This window comes from Sturnira hondurensis, unplaced genomic scaffold, assembly GCF_014824575.4.
Source record: "Sturnira hondurensis isolate 20B ecotype Veracruz unplaced genomic scaffold, ASM1482457v3 Scaffold0008640, whole genome shotgun sequence".
Lineage (NCBI taxonomy): Eukaryota > Metazoa > Chordata > Mammalia > Chiroptera > Phyllostomidae > Sturnira > Sturnira hondurensis.
Genome location: NW_028081271.1, coordinates 135,823 through 158,752, shown reverse-complemented (window position 1 = coordinate 158,752; position 22,930 = coordinate 135,823). Strand labels below are relative to the sequence as shown.

At 44.4% G+C, this 22,930-nt stretch overlaps 1 protein-coding gene across 2 annotated transcripts in view; it reads left to right on the top strand.

Annotated features, from left to right (window-relative positions):
- GPM6A (glycoprotein M6A) overlaps nt 1-22,930 on the top strand; it is a 191,429-nt gene that overhangs the window by 95,607 nt on the left and 72,892 nt on the right. The window contains exon 1 of one of the 2 annotated variants that reach the window (XM_037055109.1): nt 5,111-5,592. The exons of the other annotated variant lie outside the window; for it this stretch is intronic. Within the exon in view, the coding sequence (XP_036911004.1) occupies nt 5,556-5,592 (37 nt within the window). The 5' untranslated portion in view covers nt 5,111-5,555. Of the gene's footprint in view, nt 1-5,110; nt 5,593-22,930 lie in introns of those variants that run through there. 2 annotated transcript variants of the gene reach the window in all.

Sequence of the window (22,930 nt, the reverse complement as noted above, 5' to 3'; positions counted from 1 at the left end):
TCGGCCCCCCATGACCTAATCTTTGCAGTAGCGAATCCTAAAACTAGCCTGGCTCTTTATCGAGGACAGCTGCAGTGGGGTGTTTGTGGGTGACTTGGGCATGTGGCGGAAAACCATAGTGAACAACCACCCATGCCACACGGCAGGGTGGGGAGGCCTAGTGGGGCTCTCCAGGGCCCGGGCGAACCCAGCAGTGTGCACGGGCGAGCCCAGCAGTGTGCACGGGCAGCAGCATGGCGATGAGCAGGTAGGCTCTGCACGTCATCTGCAGACTGGAGTGTGTCGCTACCGCTGGAGGCACGGATGTCATTGCCAATAAGGCTTTCTTGGGAGGATGATTTCTGGCTGTTTGGGCTCCTGCAGGACTTGAGTGTGTCTGTATTCGCCTTGGTTCATGGAGAGTGTATCACAGTTGGTCTCTTGCTCAGACTGACACGTCCCCAAAATATCTTCAGATACCCAGCTCCCAAGAAAGGACAAATGCGTAAAACCCTACACCACACTGGAACCAAGCAGGAGGTGCCTGTCCCTCTCTGCTTGTCAGTCGTAGGGGCCACGGCGATGGCGGGGGCATTTCAAAGCGGGGAGATAAGTTGTCAACCTGTGAGTAATTGCCTCTGATCAGATAAGAAGAATCTGCAAATTACCTAAGATGATCTCTGGGAATGTAAGAGTAGACTTCCATGTATTTTCTTCGCCCACAAAAGGACGTGCAATGGAATGTATAAGCACAGGAGATCAGCATGCTTATTCCAAAGCAGAGAAGCTGTGGGTCTTATTTCTCCTCATCATGTCTCTGCGTGCCCTGTTGTGTAATTGGCTCTTTCAAGAGATTTTCTCTGTCATCTGTGCCTGAGTGAACATTGAAAGTGAGACTGAAATGCAGTATTTCAAACCTCAGAACTTCTTGCAGGCTGTAGCTTTGCCTGACAGTTGTCTCCTCCCTCCCTTTCTTCATCTCTCTCTCTCTCTTTATTTATTTATTTATTTATTTATTTATTTATTTATTTATTTATATCATATTGTCATTTCCAACAGGCAATGTGGTATGTAAAGTTAGGCTTAACTGAGATTTCTATATAGTTAAACTTTAGGACAAATGAATGGAGGGAAAAAATTCATTCTTCAACCGAGGCAGAAGCTATGTCCATCATCTTTAAGGTAGCTCTAAGACTTTATTCAGAAACAAAGGCAGGCTAACACGAACCGCCCCGTGGCTGTGTGAAGTACTGAATGAGTTATCCTTTTGTGGGTGTATGGAGGGGGAGGGGCAGTGTAGAAATAGACCAAAACTCAAATCCCAGTTCCTTCATTCACCAGCTATGCCTCCTGGAGAAAGTTGCTCAGCCTTTGAAAGTCAGATCAACCTACGCCTTGGAGAAAAGCAAGAAAACTTCCCCAACTGTCAGAACCCAAGAGCAGGTTAGCCATCCTCGCTGTCGACTCGCGGAGCACCTGCGCCCTTGCGTCCTTCCTAGTTGCCGCACGTGCCTCAGAACTGCGATTTTTGACTTGAGCTGTAAACACCACAATGGCAGGTGGCATCCCTCTTGCCTACACATGTAAAAATACCAAATAAAAATTTGCACAATAAAAATGAAAGAAAGTAAGGGTGCCGGTAAGGGTGGCTTTCCAAGTAAGAGTTGGAAAGGCCACGCTCATTCTGTAAATGGGCCGCAGCACACCATTATACAGCTCCAGAGAACACCATGCTACGTTTATAATCCAAACAGTTCAGGCACGTGCAGTGATTTTAATTTTCTGTGGGAAGATTTCGTGGAAGTCAATTCCTGACCTAGAGCTTAAACCAGCAACAAAAAGGGTTCTTTTTCTTAGTCAAAATGTAGGAAGAAGCCACGTAAGGCATTTTATTCTTCAGATAGCCGCGGATCTGTGTCCAAAACCTTTGAGAAAAGGGGCAGTTTTCAAACAGTGCTCAGGTCTGTCTGTCCTGTGTTCCATATACTTGGTTCATAGAATCGTGTTTCCATTAGTGCCTTTCTCCGTGTCTGCGCCCCAAACCTTGGCCACTTCTTTTCTCTCCCTCCCCTTTGATGCGGTATTCGGGATCATCGAAGGGCTATGTAATCTGTCACTCTTGTTTTCTTGTCTGCATTTGCAATGTTGTATCACAAAGATGCCTAATTATATGTCAGAGGAATAGGTAGATATTTTCTTGGTTTATATAATAAAGTGTTTATAAAGATAAGATGGAGTGTTAAAGAAAGAGCCAACCCCAAGTTAAGATGAGTTAGGAAAAAAATGAGAAGGACTTACAATGGGTTTGGGTGTAGTGACCAATATGTCTCCTGCTAATGCAGGAAAACGGCGACGGAGATTCTAAATGTTTTAGACAGTTGTTTGGAAAGGAAATTGAGAAGGACATTTATTATCATATTTTTATCCTTCTAAAGATTTTATTTATTTATTTTTAGAGAGGGGGGAAGAGAGGAAGAGAAACACCAATGTGTAGTTGCCTTTTCCACTGTACACCCCACCCCCCACCCCCCCACCCTGCCACTGACTGGGGACCTGGCATGTGCCCTGACTGGGAATTGAACCGGCAACCCTTTGGTTCCCAGGCCCACACTCAGTCCACTGAGCCACACTAGCCAGAGTATTAACATATTTCTTAACTACTTGTTGAACTCATCATATTTTTTAAATAAATGACTAAAAATACAGAGGAGGAAACTACAACGTGATATAATGAAAAAAGAGTAGATGAGGCATCTCGTCATCTCAATTTGTGTCTTAAAGGAGAGCTACAAGAAAAGCATGGTCATTTATTAAGGTCCACAAAGTACATTTTAGAATTCACAAAGCAGTCTGCTGTGATGACGACCACTTTTCTCTTCTCACTAGTCTTCAGATGTTAGATTGTTCAAACTATTTTTAGTGGAAATGAGGTCAAGACTCCAAAAACCAGTTCTAAAGCCAACAGTCAGCCACAGCAACTCAACTGCCCTCAAATGGGGAGAGGAGATGGGTGCCCGTGCTCCACGGGGATGGAGTCTCCCTTCGGGAGGACGGAGAGTTCTGGAGAAGGATGCAGGTGATGGCCACAGGACAGTGCACTTGGACGTGGTCAACACAGTACATTCTGCATTGCGTGTGCCTTCCCACGATCACGGAATTAATGTCTGTTCGGTTGCCCTCAGAAGCTGCCTGTGCACTTTTCTCTGTGCAAGTCCATCATGCGAGGCTCTGAGGTGGTTCTTGTCTATTTAAGAGACTCAGTGTGTGTTGCTCTTGTCTTCTGTTGGTAATAGTTTTTTGGGTGGGAAAAGTCCATTTTAGACCAACAGGTGATGATTATTGGAATTGGTTCCTGTGCTTCAGAGTGTCCAGAAGGAACAGAGTCACCGTTACTTTCGCATTTATCTTGCCCCAGGAGAATTTTTCCTTTCCCCTTTATTTTCTTTTCCCCTTCCCCTTCCTGTGTTCGGAGAAGACCGCCACAGCCTGAGGCTCATTGGCCACGCTGGGGGAAACACTGGTGAGGGACAGCAGGCAGGAGTGGCCCCCGTGGTCAGAGCTTCAAATGGGCACCCATGTTGTGGCTCCAGGACTCACCTGGTCCTTGACGAGCCCCCACCTTGAGTGTCTCCACGTCTCAGTTTTCTAACACAAAATGGGACCAAATAACATTTTCTCTATGTTTTTGAATAGATGGGTTAATGCATGCAAACATGGTTTGTAGATTGTAAAGCACTCTCAGAATCTAGAGTGGCATTATTTGCCCTTCCTTTCATGGCTTGTTGCGCTGATGGCTTCTGTGGTGTCAAATGAATGGAACACAGGCACGAGGAGAGATGCCCCTGCTGTGGGGCGAGGGGGAGGGGGAGGCCAGGTCCATCTGACCTGGGATCTGTGGAGGCTGCAGGCTGTGTGTTTGCTGTTTGATTTCCCTGTGGCTCCTTCTCTCCATCCGTGCCCTGGGCAAGCAGCCCTCTCCCTGACCCGGGAACATGGATTCGAACATGTGCAGAAGACATAGGTTTTAGATTTCAGTTACCTATAGGCTCAGATCATTTGCCAAGAGAAAATAATTGCAAATGATTACATGACTGAGAAGGCTAAACATTCTTCTATTTGAAATCATGAGAAAGTAGTCTGTTGTGCACGGGGTCTCTTTCTTCTAAATAGTCGCTTTTGTAATGACTGAGAGGGTGGTGTGTACATGCCGCTGACCCGCTTTTTAAAATGTATGCAGAATATATTCTCTAATGCAAGAAACATGCACTGTAGATAATTAGGCTGTGAATTAGTTTTGACTGACGGTGAGGACTACAGCTGTGTGTTTGCAAGTGTGCACACTGCTCAGAGATGGAGCCAGAGGCAGGGGTCCTTCTGCCTTCGGATTATAGGAAAGGCTTCTTCCCCCTTGAAAGAGACGCTGTTTATTTCCTTGCTGCACCTTTTGTGTGGCGCCCAAGCCTCTGGGGTTGTGCCCTGTCCCTCGGAGGCTGAAGTACAAATGCTAATTTGTTGCCAGACTGCAGCACCGGCATCTGCATCCCAAATCAGACTGCAGACGCCCATTATAAATTGCTCAGCCCGTTGTTCCTTATCTAGAATCTCTTCCTTCTCAGTCCCCAGTAACGACCCTTGAAACAGTTCCCTTTCAAGAGATTCCCTTTTAAAATCAGCAGTTTTGGTGGTCCACAATTGGAACAATAAATTACAAAGACATCAATCGCTTCTTTTATTTAATGTCACTGTTTGTTTTTCCCTTTCCGTCAAGCGTCTCGTGTCACTGAAGAAACATAATTGCTTAAAACATATCTTTCAGGCTTAACGGTTTACAACTTCTTCTTTTGAAAACCATGGACTTCTGTATCTTTTTAAATCCGAAAGGTGTGAGTTTACAAGTCCACTCTTACTAATAACATTTTCCAGATTAAACCCTGAGACGGTATCATGCGTGCTTTTTCTGGCACTTTTAAATCAAATTAACCAGACCCTCTGAGGAGAAGAAAGGAACACGCACTCTGCAAGGTATCTGCCTGGGGGAGCACCCCTCCTGCGGCTCAGGGAAGGGACGGCGTCTGGGCTTTCCCACTCCAGTGGCGAGGGGGGGTTCTGGGGTGGTGGTCTGCTTCCTGTTGGAGGACACCCCTCCATCTGCTCACAGCCCAGCCTCTTCCCAAGTCAGAGCCCAGCTTTCCATACAAACCTCAATTTCTTCTCCTCACTTTAAATGCAAAGCGAGGCTTATGAATCACAGGGTCTCTGCTGCTGGGATTCAGACCAGACTTCCCCCCAAAATTCTCGGGCTGTTTGCTTGAATACCTGCTTACAGTGCTACACAATGGGCAGCTTTGAGAAGAAAAATTGATAATCTTCACGGAAGAGTAATTTGAATGAAATTGCATTTGACAGCCAGTCTGCACGCAAACGAGAAGCGCGAGGGAGCCTTCCTAAGCTCCGAGGACTTGCCCCAGCCACGGCTGCGGGATCCTCCCGGGGGGCAGAGAATCACCAGGCTCTCCAGCGTCTCACTGAGCTTTTGGTTAATCCCGAGGACCAGAGCCTCCTGAAGGAAGGTAGCCATGGAGGAGAATATGGAAGAGGGGCAGACACAAAAAGGTACCGTGCGACAAGGGGGTTTTATTGGTGGCTCAGGGATTATTGTGTGGCTCCCCTGTCTGCTCTGGGCACTCGGCAGTGGGGCTGACCAACGTTGCGCCCTGGGAGAGCATTTTCTGTCTCCCCCTTCGCCTGTTCTTCACTTGCACGGGGGTCTGGCAAGCAATGGGGTGGCGATTTGCAAATCGTTCGTGTCCATGATAAGAGCACTGCAGTATTGGGGTGGACTAGTCCTTAGACCAGTCTTTGTTAACCTTTATTTATCGCATGTGTCCACGCTTGTCGGCCGAGTCCAGGGATCCCTGGTGGGAGCACGACGCAATATTTGGAGCCAGTGGTAGCTAGAAATGCGATGATGTAACCGTCACCAACACCTCGGAGAGGGCACCTCACAGAACAAAGACCAAGAGTTTATTTATTACGTTTTGGTTGGGGCACCTTTTGAACACAGTCTTTTTTTTTTCTTTTGGGCACAAATGCAGTTTAAACATAGAGGAACCAGAGGTTTGTCAGGTGTCAGTGGGCACTGGTCTCAGGCTTCCCCCCTCTGGGGGATGCCCCCCGACGTGGGCATTGCACGACCAGGGGCATTTTCCGATGCATTTTTGAGCCTGTGTAGGTAGATCTGTCTATTTAAGTTAACGTGAAATTGTCATTTTGTAGGTTAAAGATGGCCAAATATTGGCAATTTCAAGGGATTCGGGCACCCTAGAATTTCTGTGCGCCCAGCGCTGGCTTCGAGGGGCTGTTGCTCTCTCGCTAACGTCAGCAGCCCCCTCTCCCCATCGGCTCTCAGGCTTACGTAATGTCACGGAGAAAGTGCTCCCTGTCCTCAGAGGGCCACTGTGGCGGGGGCAGCACAGCATGAGGGCAGTGTTCGAGGGCAGTGTTGGAAAGAGTCAGCCGTCACATCTGATTTCGAGGGTGTATGATGCATTGTTTTAGAAACTGCTGTACGTCACACAGTAAAATAGGTACTTTGGAAGCATGCTATAGTTTTGTTTCGTTGGTTTGTTTTTCATTATTCTGAACCAGCCAGCTTTGCTAGGTCTCTTGACACACACACACTTGCACACACATAAACATGCACACACATGTAATCAGAGCCTATGACAATAAACATGTAAAGGTTTTATATAAGCAGTAGAGGAAGGTAATAAATAAGCCAATGTCTCATTTTTAGTGATTAGCATACTTGTTAATGATAGTCTGTAGTAGAAGCAAAATAATCTAGAGATTTTGTATGATCTACTCGTTAAATTTAAAAAAAAACGTCGGCTACCTTTTTCTATGAACAAATAGGTTGTATTCATCAGTGATTTGAAGTGGCAAATTTTCAGGGTAATTTCCATCCTTAAAAGGCAACTCCACTGACTGTTTTACTTTAGGAATAAAATATTTTAATATATTTTTATAGCACATGATGAGATTGCTTTTTGGCTAGAGAACTTCTTTAAGGAAAGATAAACTAACAGTTTTAAATAGGGGGTTGATGTTCACTGCACTGAATAGAATCTTGAGCTAAATCATGGATTGTGGTAACAGGTTGGCCGTGTCTCACCGAGCCTTGGTGGGTGCAGGAATGAAGAGAAATGATGTAATTAGTTGCGATGCTTTTCTCAGGGAACATCAAAACCCTTCCTCTTCAGGGTGGGGGAGCAGTGACGAGTCGGGGAGGGTCTGTCGCAGTGGGTCCCTGCATCACCAAGATGTGCACACTTACATTGGGAACAGCAGGAGGAAACAGTCATTTAAAAATTGGCAGAAAAGTTGTATACTGGCCTGAAGTATATAAAGATATATAGCTAAAATATCTCTGATTGAGCTTTTATTTCAAAATTGAGATTAAAAGACATCTTTTAAATCACTAAAAGATCATTTAATTATTTTCAGTCCTGGTTTCTATTCCTCCAGCTATGCCTATGACACCTTTTCGGTATAATTTGTTGTTAGAAAGTTGTGTTTGAATATTAATGCTTTCTCTACATGTGGGGGGCTGGGTGATGTGCAATTTGATGGGGTCTGAGTTGAAGGAGCCCCTTGACTAGTGGGAGGGATGGTCAGAGGTTGCTTAAGAGTTTGGGTGGACAGATATGAAGACCCGTCTGCCTTAAAGGGAAGCAGTGCTGTGCGTGAGCCTGTCGCCTGTTTTTCTTAAGTTGCATAGGATTTTCTAAATAATAATTCAGACACCACGCATTTTTCTTCTATTCAAAAGGTGCTTTCCTCTCCTTTTCACAATTTAAACCTATGCTTCCCTGTTACAAAGGAGAAGGGTGTAAATTCGTGCCAGTATTTGCCTGTGTCACCTTTGAAATTCAACTAGAATGTGAAGAGGAAGCCACTGGTTTCATAAGCACACTTAAAAATAATACAGTTGATGCTGAAGGACTTTAAGAGCTCTTTCATAAGAAATACATTTTTCTTCATAATGAGGTCTCCCTTCACCCCTGAATCTGTAAAAGGCAACTGATAACAGCCACATCGCTCCCCCTAATGTCACTCTGGGTGTTCAGCTGAGGGAGAGGGTAATTTAAAAGTATGGTGACGTCAGCGGCCACTCTGCCTAGCCAGCCGATGCCGTGGTGTGACACAGACCTGGGCTCATGAGCCTGTTCCTCCAGTCACCTCTGCCACCCTCCCGAGGTGAGGTTCTCCTTGTGCTGAGCGGGAGTCCAGTCTTCGAGACACATGTGTTTTTGGTAAAACGTGTCCTCTGAGTGAAAGCCAGTGAGTGTGTGTTGTGTTCACCCAAAGCAACAGTGTCCTGGTGTGGAGGACAAGAAAGAGAAAGAAACGCAGCTGTTTTGAGTTTTGCCCTTACGTATGGCTGTGATAAACCTAGCATTGCCGTCGTCAAAAATTGAGATATGCAGTCACCAAATCATGGCAACAAGGGCTTCAGTTACCATTGAGGGGTTGAGCAAAGTGTATGAAGAGATTCTTATGAAGATTTAAAAGATACGCATGCAAGGCACGCACCTGTGTGTGCCATGCTGGACCCACTCCTGTGGGAGATGATGGACACAGTTCCAGGGTGTCTGCTCATGAGAGGCTGAGTGATGGCATATTCAGGTGGCCAGGGAAGTGGGTGACAGTTGAGGTAATCTCCATGAGAGTGTCCCTGAATTACAGGAGGGCACACAGGTAGGCTGATGAATTGATCATTGAAGCAGTGGTAAATCAATAAAGAGATTAAAAAAAAACAGCAATGAGCAAGAAGTGTTGGCAACTTGGAATCTATGTAAACATGCCCGGCTGCTTCATCCAGCCGGAAACTGCACTGACTTGATTTTTGCGTGTGAACATCACAAGAAACAAGCCTCAAAACTCGCTGTTACAAATGCAAATGTTTCCTCAGCTTTTCCTTCCTTCTTTGTCTGTGAAGATAAAAAGGGAGAAAAACAGAAGATAGCTGGTTTGTTTCTCTTAAATCATGAGTGGGAAATTTAACTTGGGCCACAAATGACAGCCAGTAGCTTACGGCAGNCGGAAACTGCACTGACTTGATTTTTGCGTGTGAACATCACAAGAAACAAGCCTCAAAACTCGCTGTTACAAATGCAAATGTTTCCTCAGCTTGGAAGGGAACGGACACGGTCTTTCTCATCAGGGTTTTCTAGTGGGATGGGCCAGCAGCAGCACACGAGTTTCTGCTTTCACCTTCTCACACTGACTTCTTCTCCTGCACCGGTCCCCAAGAGAACCAGTCCTCAGTGACTTCCAGGGCGGGTCGCTAGAGGGAGCAGATGGGCAAACTTGGCACGAACAGGGTGCCTGCTTCTCCCATCACTCATCATGGCCACCACTTCCCGGTCACCACTGAGCTTCAGACCAGCACCAAGAACTATGTGTCACGTTAGCCCACCCTCGACCGATCACAACCTGCAGGAATAGGCCGATGGAAGGACATTCGGTCTCGGTGTCTGTCTCTCTCGTATTTGACAACACTGTACAATTGTATTTGAATGTCTTCTTCACATTGTACATTATGCATTTTACATTTATCTACTTTATATATGTACTTTGTGTATTTGTTTTACATTTTGCATTATACATTTAGAGACACATACTATATTTGTGGGCTGACTGAAAGTCTTTTTGAAAATTTTTTGACGACAGCTACTTTTGCCTCCAAAGAGGACTTTGGTGCCCAACCCTTCCTTCACCAGGCACCGTCCCTGAAGAAGAGACACCCACACACCAGTGGGAAGGGAGGCGGCTTTGGCTCTCTGGCACCACGTGACACTGGCCGACCTAAATGGCCCAGTGATTCCAGTGCCAGACTGTGGCCTAACAATTTTACATAAATTCACTCGTTGACTCTTCACAATGGCCATACGTGGTACTGATATTGAGGAAGCTGAAAATCAAATAGATTCGTGAACTTGGCCAAAATTCCAAGGGAACAAGTAATGGAGTCAAGGTTCTGTGCAGTCAGACCTAGACCAGGGTCTGACTTTTTGCCACACCCCGCACTTCACTGGCCATCGCTCATGGCTCTCCTGCCACCCCCCTCCCAGGGGCGCTGCCTCCACCACACACATCCTCTGCACTGAGTGGCTGGACTCTGTAACTGGTGGCTGAGCCCTCTGACTGGCCCTCTCGCCCTCTGGCCCTCTGACCGGCCCTGCCTTTTCAGCCAGATGTGCCCAATGGCGGCCAATCCCTCAGTGTGCCTGTAATCAAAGACCTGTCGATCTTGATTCCAGAATGATGAGCTGGGTCAATGGGACTCCTGCCTTAGAAATGGGGAAGATGACCCTTGGTAGCCCTGACAGTCTCCTTGTCCCTCCACATATGTTTTTAGTGACTGTGCTACTGAACTCAAGGTCATTGGAATGAATCTTTATTCAATGCAATCAAAAGGCCTCCAGGAAAAGACTTCTAATGTCCAGATTCCTTCAGGCTTCATGTTAAGAACTTTTCCACAAGTTTAACCTGTGAAGTGGCAGCTAAACCAAATGTACACTTAGTATGCTCTTAAGTCTCAGCTGGACACAACTCTCGAACACATTCTGTGATTCCCAAACTTGAATAATTAGTTTACCATATAGCTGCTACTTACCAGTAAGTAAGTTATTGATAGTAAAATACGTTATTTTGAGAAGCCTTGCAAAGAAATCAAAGAACTACGATGAGTCCAAGTGCCTGCTTTATAAACAGAATTAGAAACTTTAATAGTATGCTGTTGAAATCCGTAGACCAGGAAAATAACTACATCAAAAACCTTTGAACAATCATTGAAATGGAAGAATTAGCCTCATTTTATTTCTTGGATATCAGGTACTTGCAGACCTGGGAAAAAAGGAACTTGTCTTATTTGTCTAGACCCATGTGGACAAATTTTACCTCAATAACTATTGTCAGCTGCCATTTTGGCAACTGGATAACAAAGCTGGGGAAATCAGAGATTCGGGTTTTATAAAGTGTTTAGGAGAAATTAGTCCCATGATTTCACAGCTGTGCTTACACTAGCATTTGATGCTGAAGTCTAAAAATGTTAACTTCATGTTGTCATCCAGTGTAGTTCTAAATCACCTGTCAGTGAAGAAAATAAGGTGTATTTTTCATGAAATGTAATAGAAATACCCAGAACTTTTGCATTACTCTGGTTACTATGACTTCTGTGGCTTGGATAGGATTTAGAATGTTATCACCTTGTATTTTCATTGGGTCTGCTGCTATATTTTCATTGGGTCTGCTGCTAATTATGTTTTATATAACTTTGGTGCTATTTGTCACAGAAATCCAAAACGCTTAATACACGTGTTCTACCATCTCCTTAGGATAAAGGATACATGTGCTTTTTCTTTGTTAAACAATGACATCAGAACGAGTGCATACAGCTTTTAGAATGGGAGCACTTGATACAGCCGCATCATTGACGCCTTGAGTTGAAAGTTGTCTCAAACACTGAAGGAGACTAAGTGGGAAGTTCAGTGCTTTACACTGAGATACTAATGCAGAATGCACTTAGAGTGTTGACTGCAAGATGTTTCATAGAAATTAATTATTTTTAATTAATCCAAAAGGCAGTGATACGCATGGGATTCATAAGATGCTGGAAATCATGTCTAGTGTGCCAATACTGGCCTCCATTTTCCTCTGCACTTACACACCTCCCCCCGTGCAAAATGTTGGGCAGTTTGCTTTTTCGTACACTGCGGGCAGATTCCCTGGCTACCTTTCAGGATCCTGTTGGACGGCGTCCCTAGTAGCAGGTGGCGCAGCCGTGGGTTAGCTGACATTATAAAAATAATCCATGTTTTCCCATGTGTTCTCTCTTCCCGTGGTGACCACGGTCTCAGATAGTCTTAATCTGAAAGAAACTTCCTTCTTTGTCTGTGAAGATAAAAAGGGAGAAAAACAGAAGATAGCTGGTTTGTTTCTCTTAAATCATGAGTGGGAAATTTAACTTGGGCCACAAATGACAGCCAGTAGCTTACGGCAGTCTGTTTATCGAGCTCACTGGGGAACTAAGTTACCGTCTGAGAAGATCTGAGATTGGGAGAAAGGAAGGGCGGCTGATCAGTGAGGTGTATTCAGATACATCAGCAGTGTTGGAACATCACTGCTGTGTATGGCCAGAATAATTTCCCAAACAAAGAAAAACATTTTGACACATAGTGTAAGTGGCTGAATGGGTTTGGACTTAGATTTCTGTAACACGAGAAATAGTGATATTTTAGTGTACCTGCCTCTGAAAGAGAGCGATGTGGTGGAACCCTTCCCAGAGAATCATGCTAGGAACCCAGAACACATTGTCCCCAGTGCCCCCGCTGTGGAACACGCTTGCTTTTTCTTTACTCTCAAGTGAAAGTGAAGCAATTACATTTTTGGCTAATTATTATTTTCCACTAGTTAACCATAGAAATTTCAACATTTTGGCAAGCAATTTCTCTGTTATTTTAATGCAATTTTTTTCCTCCTCTAGAAGGGTTCTTTGAATGAATGAGTGAGCTTATTCTTTCTTAATAAAATAAAATCTGGAAGAAAGCTGTATAATTGTGTATATTTTTATTGTTATTTGATGAGGAAAAGTTCTAGTAAATAATTCAAATAAGAAATAATACTTGATCGAATCCCATTTCTCTAGACTTAGCCATATCATTCCAATTTCTGGGACACTTCTCCATGTCACCTTTTTTCCATTAGTGGACATCAATTTTCATTTTTAATATTCTGTATCATACCAGGATTGCACTTCAATTTAGTGATTGCCCATCTGAACCATAGCCAACTGCCTCACCTAACATAAATTATGCTTCATGAAAAATTAGTTAATACAGGGTGGAGCAAAAGGAGGCTTAGAGTTGTTTGTATGGCAAGTAATGCAATAATTAATAAACAAGAATATAAGAATGAACTGTGTTATTCATACTCACAACTATAAACCTACTTTTGACAAACCCTTTATAATAGCTAATATTTAAAAATCCAGGCACCATCCTAAGCACTTCATCTTGAGTACCTGCTGCCATATAATAGGTCAATATTAATTAATATTGATTATAGTTTTCTAATAAATTTCAAAACTTATTTAATTTTATGGATACACTATTTAGTCAGTGATTCTTTAGCAGTGCAAATCTGTGGGCAACTAGAAGAAACTCTCACACAATTATCTGGACAACACAGAGGATTCTAACTTAATAAATGAGATAGTCTGTAGATCTGAGGAAAAAAATGTCTCATTATAAAATAATTTCCCCCCTAATAATAACAACATTTACATTCCAAATTTGGGACTCTAGACTAAATTTCTTTTCAGTAATAGTAGAGAATTACACTTGTTTTTGATAAAACACCTTTCAGTATTTTGCAATTTGGACTTGATTTTTTTAAATATAGGGCTAAGCGTTGTTTGAGCGATGGAACTCCTAGATGAGGCATTGAATATGGTTTGTCTATTAAAATCAACCTCCAGCATTGGGAAGTTCTGACCATCTGAAGTAGTGTCCATATGTCACCAAGCCCAGACTGACTTAATGACCCATTATATTTCAAAGACTTCAAGCTGGTTCATCACCAACTTTTTAAAATTTCTTATCCTTTCACCGTAAAAGATGAGTTTGAATGCTACTTATAGAACAATTGAACTTAAAATCCAACTATCCAACTAAATAGAAGGTTATAGTTAAGTCATAAGATCTAGAATTCAGAAACCACACACTCAAACTCTGTCCATGAACCTGAACCCGTGGAGCAGCCAGCAGTCCCTGTGGTCGGCTGCCACCTGTGGGGCCGTCAGCTGCGAGTGCCCGGGTACCTGGGTCAGGTGGCGCTCTCCTCCACCTCCACTCACTTCCTGTGTGACTTAATCTGCATTAGCCAGTCCTAGTTTTCTCCAAATCCACTTTTTAATTCAGTTTCTCTGCCATTATCTTTGGGTTTGGTGGATTTAACGTGAGTGTTAGCTGAAATTATGAGCTGGTGAACATGCTGCCTTAATATGCGCTACATAGTAGGAGTTTAGAAAATTCTGACTTTTTCTTCCTGACTCCTTTCCATTCCCCATAGCACATTGTGACCATTGAAAAGTAACTAAGCAACTTTCCTTGAGGTAGAGTCCGAATTGAAAATTAAAGAATGCTAAAGGGTTTATCACTCTTTTGAACTGTTGTAACAGTAATTTTTTAAATGCTTGTTTAGCATTTAATACATAGCGCCTCTTATTGTTTCGTTGTTAATGTATTTGTTATGCCCCATGTCCCAACGTGTAAGTTCCTACAGGTAAGGATTTTATCTTTTGTTCTTGAACCTAACCTGCCAAGTGCCCTGAATACAGTTCTGTCTGATGACAATGATGATGGAGATGGAGGAGATGGTGATGATGGAGACTGGGGGAGAGGAAGAAAAGAGGAGGAAGAGGAAGAAGAAAAAGATGAGCTCCCCATACAGGCTAGAGGATGGATGGAAAACCGCTTTCCAAATAGAGACGGATCTTACAGAGCAGCCAGCCCAGCCTGAAAAAAAGCCTCCATGACTTCATTTCATGTCATCAGATTTGACTTTAAAATATTTTTTTTATTTTGACCTGAAGTATATGCAGTAGTTTGATAGCAACCTTCATGAAAATGAGCAAATTTTTGTTTCTATTATTAAAGTGCCCACATGCTTTTCACATTACAATTCTAGCAATTGAATGAAATATATTAACCTATCGAGTTCAGCAGATCATTCCTGGAACTTGGAAAATTATAGCTCTTAACGGTTTGTAAGATCCTGATAAAGAAAGCGTAGCCTGGTGGCTTCCCAGTTTGCTGACGCTTCCTCACTGTGTTCACCAGGAAGCGCGGTCTAAAGACAACAAAACTGCGGGAGAAGTGATAGTTCAAATTACGGGCCGTTTCATGAGATAGGGCCCGTCAGAGGCCACATCTAGTCAGCCAGTCTCCAAGGTCACAAATTCAGAGACCAGCCTGTCAGTGAGAAATGCATTTCCCTCTGCCCTTCCTTATGCTGCCAGTTTCCCCGTTGCCATCAGAAGACAGTCCTTAACCACCGCCTGTACCATGCGCAGGGCAGGGGCCGAGGACAGGGCGCAGTGCTGGTCTGGTCACGGTGGGTGAGGGGGTCACCACACACCACCCTGCAGGTGGCTGTACTCATTTTTTGTGAACGAATTATCAGTTTATACTTGGGGTGACTATGTGATACCATTATTCGGTGAAATTAAGAGTGAGTTCTTCCTGAACATCTAAAATAATGTCATGTTTCATAGGCCAATTATGTGGCTGAGCCAAAACTTTAATCTTGAGAAAACGTCGTTTTATTCACCTGTTTGTTGGTTACTTTGGAAACTTCTTGCGACACCAGATGAAAGTGTAATCATCTGGTTAGAGACGGGGCACACACCTTACCGACACTGGTCTCCTCCCCACACAAGAGCGAGTGGAGCTACTAAGATGTGACAAGAATGGTTCTTCCCTAACGGTGTTTGTTCACAATGGTTCTTCCATAACGGGTGTGGCTGCTGTTTTTACGTGAATATTAACACTGCTTACCCCTCAATTCTGACAAATTGGAAGGGAATTTGCACCACATTCTCAGTTGTATTATCAGGAAACTCTCTGACGGCAACTATAGTGGTAATTTGTTTTCTTTCCAACTCACAATGATGCAAAAGCAACATCATCATTTCCAAGGGGCGCTGAGGTCCCTTCAGGCAGCCGGACTCCCCCGTCTCTGTGCTGCTGTGCACTGTATAGTTTTTAAAACACGAAAATACAGAATGTATTTTTCACCCAGTATGTGCTACTACGAAGCGTCAGGCCCACTAGCTGCTCCATTCCATCCGTACTGGGCCCCTGATGTATCTCCTCTTATCCACTGACGTGTGTTCATTTCATTTCAGCCTTTGGGAATTAAAAGCAAACTTTTAAATGCCTACTACATGATGTGTGACTGATTCTAGTGTATTAGAGATGTATTGAGTTGAACTGTGTCAAATTTCTAATACTATAGCACTATCATCTACAAAAATGGCACTTTAATATATTTATGCCATCTGTGTGCTACATTTAGGAAAATGTTTAATGCGTGCATTATTCCCACGTAGAAAATGGAGAGATGACATACGATATGACATCTTAAGATTTGCATATTATATTTACCTGTAGTATATAAACTTATCAGGCCTTCTTTCTCCAAAATCTTTGTGAACTAATTAATTTGTTGTTATTTTCCATTTTAACAAAATTTGGCAAAATGTTTGAAGACTTTGTTGTTTGATATATATATATATATATATATATATATATATATATATACACACAGAAAGGTAACATATTTTACTTTTTGTTTTTGAGGCTCATGTTTGGTGCTGTGGGGGCTTGTTAAAGATAGAACTGGACCAGAGTCTATGACTGCCTCTGCCTGTCTCAGTAAGCAGCAGGCCCTCTCAGCCAGAGAGGGGAATATCTGCTTTGTCTTTCCGTGGATAAACTATCACTCCAGACTTCATTTTCCATGCACGTGGCATGACCCTGTGGAGTCTCATCTCCCACAGGCTCAGAGTGCCATGTCTTCATGAGAGGGCTTTTTTGAAAAATCATCTGAGATAAGTTTACAAGGCTGTTTGTGGCTCTGGAGGGACCAAGAATTCGACTCCATTTCAGTGTTTGGTGGAAACCGGACATTAACTGGAATTGCCGCTATCTCTGTGGTCGTTCTGAAGTTTCTTGTACCAGAAGCAGCAGCCTTCGTTGAAAGGGTCTTCCGGCCTCTACTTTAGAAAGATGCTGAAGCAGCGATTGAGGTTTCAGAGCGGACATTCCTGCAGGACAGCACAGGGGGACAGCAATGTGTTCTTCATTTCACAGAGATACACGGTTTACCTGTGAATTTTTAAATGTGGCTGTGAGAAAAAGTGGAGATGGTTGGGAGAGGATCGGGGGTACCTGGCCTTGTGTAGGAGGGACTGCTTTGTTCCAGCCCAGTTTGGGCCCAGAGGGTGGAGGATCCCGTTCTAATTTAGGCAATTGTCATTCGGTACAACTGACATGACATTCGCATCATGGAAAGTGGACTTACTTGTGGTCAGCGTACATTGATTAAGCAATGCAATGTATTTCTCTAACCCAGATTTTGGTACCTGTGTAATTTCATTTCTGTTATATTTTGTACACACATTTTAGCTATTTATGTTTCCACTGTATAAATCCCAATAAGATTCCTCTTTAATCTCTGTGACAATATTCAGGCATCCACCATAAGTTACACAGCTGTTGGAATTATTTAATGACTGCCTGACCACTTAGAAATCCATGTAGTAAAAGAAAACTGTATTCTCAAGATCTTATTATTTGAAATGAAAGTTTTTTAATTAAAAAAGTTTATTATCTAAAATCCATCTCACTTAACAGACTAGAACACGTGAAGAACCTGAAAATATAATTGGATCATATCCTTTCATAGGGTTTTGAATTAGCTTTGTGACTCGGGGCCCTTTGTGCGTGAAAATGTGTCATGTTTTTAGGGTTACTTTCAACGGAGTCTTCAGAGGGTCCGCCGCACCTCAGCCTCTCCCTCCCAACGGCACCGGCCTGTGCACTTGGGACTGCGGTATTGTCTCTATGCCCTGCGTGTTTTTACTTTGGTATGCTGATGTTTGGCTTTACCCTAAGTTGAGATGATAACACTGTTTTCCGTGGACTCTTAGAGTCAAGGAACTTCCTGGCAGAGAGGGGGCAGGACAGGCAGCTGTGTCTGTCGTTTGGGGGGCCGTCATCGAATGCTACTGTCCAAACCTGATAGTGCTTCAGCGTCAGAAAGGAAAGCAACTGATTCACGTTTGGGCAGAACAGAACTGGTGCGTGTTTGAGGAGAGGGCCGATGCCCGTGGGCATCTAGGAAGAGCTGGGCAAGGCTCTGGGGGCCAAGCAGGCTGAGCCCAGGCCCCCTGGCACAGGAAGGGGCTGAGCGAAGCTGTTTGGGGGATATGGGTGGGAAAGAACAATGTTATTTCCCATTTTCCAAAATGAAAAAGAAAGAAGAAAAAAGTAGATGTTAGGATGCACCAGGCCCCTGAAATCTTTGAACTCTGTGCTTATAACTTGCCTCTAGCAAGGATTTCCAATTTCTTTCAGTTTCTTTTGTGTGAAATACAGCTGAGGATTTGCCAGACAAAAAAAAAAAAAATTGAATACCTCTGTTGGAGTAGTGTAGAAAATGCATTTTATATTTTCCTTGGTAAAATTGTATCCCGAGGAAATCCCGAGGAAATTGCTAAGGAGAAAATGTGGGTCACAAAGAAAACATAATCCCTCCATTGCACCTGGGGGCCACATAGGCGCTGATAAAGAGTTGACTCGGGTTGGAAGAGATTACTTGAAATGACGCCTTTGAGAAGAAGCAGACACCAAATTTAGCTGCTGCCGCCAATAACAGAGTTCATAAGCTCCTCCTCTGCCCCTCCCAAAAGTAATTGCAGGGTGCTTCTGTGTGGTTTGTGTATTTTTGGTAAGGCCGTGCTTGGAGAATTTGCCAGAAAGATGACGTAAACCCGCCACGTGGCTTCTTGTTAAACCCAGGCTGCGTTCCTCACGTTTTCTCTGTTCCACACCCGAGTCTTTGATTCGCTATTTAGGTGCAACCACAAATGCCATAAACACATTTGTATCCCCCTTAAAATAGGGGAACTGGACTCTGGTAAGTCATTGAGTGTACAGGTGATCTTCATGTCAAGTGAAGATTAAACAACTGAGCTTCCTTAAAAATTATTACAGGATACAACAGCAAGCAATCTTTACGAGTGGTGAGGGGATGATTTTGCCTTAAACTCTTAGAAATGAATATCACATAAGAGAAGAATGATTATTAACTGTACTTTGGGATGGATGTACTGTTTTGTGCCTTTGGAGTTTATACTTCTTTACAGATTTCTCAGGTGTGTAGCAGCATCGCAGTCAGACAGAGCGGTTCTCAAACTGTCGTTTACCTGAGCATCACCTACTTTGGGGTGTGTTATATCCTAGGTTGCGGCCACTCCTCCCCCTGCCTTGAGTTTCTGATTCCCTAAGTCGGGAGCAGGGCCCAGAACCTGCGTTTGAAGCACTGTCCCGGGCGATGCTATAGTTGTTAGTCCTGGGATCACACAAGAACTGCTGGTCTGGTTGATTGTCGCCACTGGGTAAACTCGGGGTGAACTTCCCAACTCTGACTTACAGTTTATACACCAAAATAAAGATTCTGAATTTAAAATCCCAAAGCCTGAGGAGAAAACATACTCAGAGAAGGCAGCCATTTAACAGAACTTTCTGGATAATGACTCAGAAACTTTGCTTTTGAAAATCAAAAGGAGGTTTGATGTCTGTGGTCGTGTGCATCAGCTCTTGATTACTTCAGAACGTTTTTGTGAGCGTGCAATGTCACCCCTCAGCATCCAGGGTACATTGGTTCCCAGATCCCCCCGAGGATCCCCAAATCTGTGGACGTTCAAGTCTCTTACATGAAACGGCATGGTATTTGCATATATCCTACGCACATCCTCCCGCACGGGTGAAATGATCTCTAGATGACTTATACTACCTAATGCAATGTAAATTCTAAGGAAATAGTTGTTACACTATATTGTTTATGGAACTGTGGCAGAAAAAAAGTCTGTAGATGTTCAGTACTAATGCAGTGGTGGGACCAAGTCCCTGGTAAGTGTCGGCAACAATGTAACAGTTTTTTCTCGAATGAATTTGATTGGCTGTTCGTTGAATCTGCAGATGCAGACCTGTGGATATAGAGAACCAACTGTGCTGTCTTCCATCTGGATCATTCGGTAGATATAGATTGTATCATCACGGGACGATGGCAGAAAATTCATGGAGACGGGAAACTTCCGGAAAGTTTCTGAAAATGCTACCACGTGTAACAAAACAGTAATCATGTGTTCAGTCTGCATAGGAGATCCGTTGTGTGGGGAAGGGCACAAACACTGAGCGCGTGTCCCCCTGGCCTGTCATGAACTGCTGTGTGTATTAACAGCAGCGCTGGGCTCGCAAACACCACGCAGTGATTGTAAGTCAGAGCTCATGACTAATCCAATGAAGACCAGCTCTAAGTGGAGTGAAATAGTCGGTTGTCAGCACTGTGAATGAGGTCGAGAGCCATCCTTTAGTCACAAATCAGACAAATATAGTGAAAGTAAAACATGTGACTCTTGAGGTCCCCGTTATTACCATGTGGGAGAGTTATTTGTTTGGGGGTTTGTTTGGGGGCATTTGCATTCCCCTGTTAAAAAATATATATCTTATGGAGAAGAAATAAATTAACTGGCCTCTTTTCACATATTGCTATGGAGTATGATATCAAATTAGCTAATTTTTCTAGAGAAGGGGACCCTTAAAAATCCGAGGTCATTGTTACTACGAAAAAAGAGGCTTAACACCCACAAGATACAGTTCGGGATTTTGTAGAAATCTTTAGTGATTGTTTTGAATCAGAAAAACTTTCCGAGTGAGTTCAGTGTGCTCTGGGGAAGGAAGTGCCTCTGGGAACTCGTTACTGGTTCCTTAGCTCAGAGACAAGCCAGCAGCTCTCATGGACCACGTGAGGCCTACCTTCCAGTCGGCACTGTCCAAGGAGTCCCAGCTCCCTGGCTCTTCCAGACCCCCAGGGTAGGTGTCCCTGCTGCGTGTGGTCTTCCTTGAGGAAACACACCTGCGAGGCGTGTTTCTGGGGCAAATAGCTCATCATGCAGCTTCTACACATTCGTAAGGAAAAGCCCCAAACTGCTAGGAAAGGGAGTGGGAATAGCCAGAACCACTCAGACATGGATTTGGGTCAAGACTCTGCCCTTGTACTGGCCATGTTTGGGGTCAGGAGACACAATTTTATCCTCTATAAAAGAGGAAAAATAGTGTCTACATGTTGGGATTGATATGTTATTACAAAGATTATGTTTATAAATCGAATGCACATTGTGGCGAACTGCAGGTGACTGAAATTTTTTTCAGTTCTTTAGAACATACTACCATTTTCATTCATTATATAGTCCTCTTCTCCAGGCTTAAAGCCATCTCAAGTATGCAAATTTTCTGTGATTATACGTAGGTAATTAGCTGTTTTACAATGACTATGTGCCAGACACTCTTCTGCGTGTCACTGACTGGATTAGGGAGCATTGGATGTGGAGGTGGAGACAGATTACCACGAAGACAACATCTACACCCAGAGAGACAAGTACAAAAACGTCAGTGACAGGCCCACTAGAGACACAGAGTGATGTGTCAGAAAGGGACAGGACCGCAGCCAGGTCACCGGTCCTGGCCACAGTCTCTCTGAACGCCAGCCCTCGGGAGTGGGTCCGAGTGGCGCTGGAGCTGACTCACCTGCTGCCCTGGTGGTGCGCCTCCGTTTCTCACCACGGGGGCCTCTCCACGGTGCTGCCCGGTGGCCTGGCAGCAGGCTCACCTGAGCAAAGGACCTCGAGACATCTTAGATGAAAGCCACGGGGCTTTTATAATGCAGCCCTGGAAACATTTCATCCCTTCTGCCACATTCTGCTTACTAGAAGCAAGTCAGTGAATTCACCCTTTCTCGAGTGGAGGGGATTTCAGAAAAGCTGTGAGCGGGGGTACCTGAGCGCCACCCGAGAGGCCACCGCCCACAGAGAACCCAGGGCACCTCTGATGCCGCATCCACGTGGCGTCTGTCACTTGACCGAGGACTCTGCCTTTGTTCTTGACTTCCAGCTCTTGGGTCACCGTTTGTATGTGCCGTGTCCAAACCGGAAAGCTGAGGGAGTCCTTATTAATTCCTCCCACGTTTGCATCCACGTCTAATTGGCTGCCATATGCCTTCACCCTCAGCAGTGTCTCCCGATTCCGGCTTCTCATCTTTGTCTGACTTTGAATCCATTCTTGCCTCCAGCTATTGCAATTGTCTTTACTCTGTTCTCTTCATCCAACCTCTACTCACTTTAATTAGAGATATTTTTCTCAAGCTAGATAAATTCATGAATTCCAATGCCTGGAGGCTTTCATTGTCCACCCCCCGCCCCCCCCCCACCCAGGAGGCTAAATCCAGTATTCTCCCTTTGGCCCATCAGGCCCTACCACGTGGGCAGAGCAAACCCTCTCGCCCAGTTTCCAACACTGCACTCACACCAGGCTGAAACGGCCCCCCTTCCCCGCGGCGTGCCCTGTTGTGACCGTGCTCATCCATCCTGGCTTCTTTCTCGATCCTCTTTCTTACTGTTCTTTGCACTTACCATTCGGACAGTGACCCTCCCTGCCCCCGCCCAGGGAGGCTTTCCTAGACTCCAGTTCATCGTCATCTGTGCCCTTCAGGGTCCAGGGCACTGAGTTACCAATTCCTTTAACCTATTTTTTTTCCTAGACTTTCCTTTCAGGAAAAAAATTCAAGGGCAATTCATTTTGAATTCGAAGTACTGTCCACAAACAATCAGGACAATGNTTTAATTAGAGATATTTTTCTCAAGCTAGATAAATTCATGAATTCCGATGCCTGGAGGCTTTCATTGTCCCCCCCCCCGCCCCCCCAGGAGGCTAAATCCAGTATTCTCCCTTTGGCCCATCAGGCCCTACCATGTGGGCAGAGCAAACCCTCTCGCCCAGTTTCCAACACTGCACTCACACAAGTCTGAAACGGCCCCCCTTCCCCGCGGCGTGCCCTGTTGTGACCGTGCTCGTCCATCCTGGCTTCTTTCTCGATCCTCTTTCTTACTGCTCTTTGCACTTACCATTCGGACAGTGACCCTCCCTGCCCCCGCCCGGGGAGGCTTTCCTAGACTCCAGTTCATCGTCATCTGTGCCCTTCAGGGTCCAGGGCACTGAGTTACCAATTCCTTTAACCTATTTTTTTTCCTAGACTTTCCTTT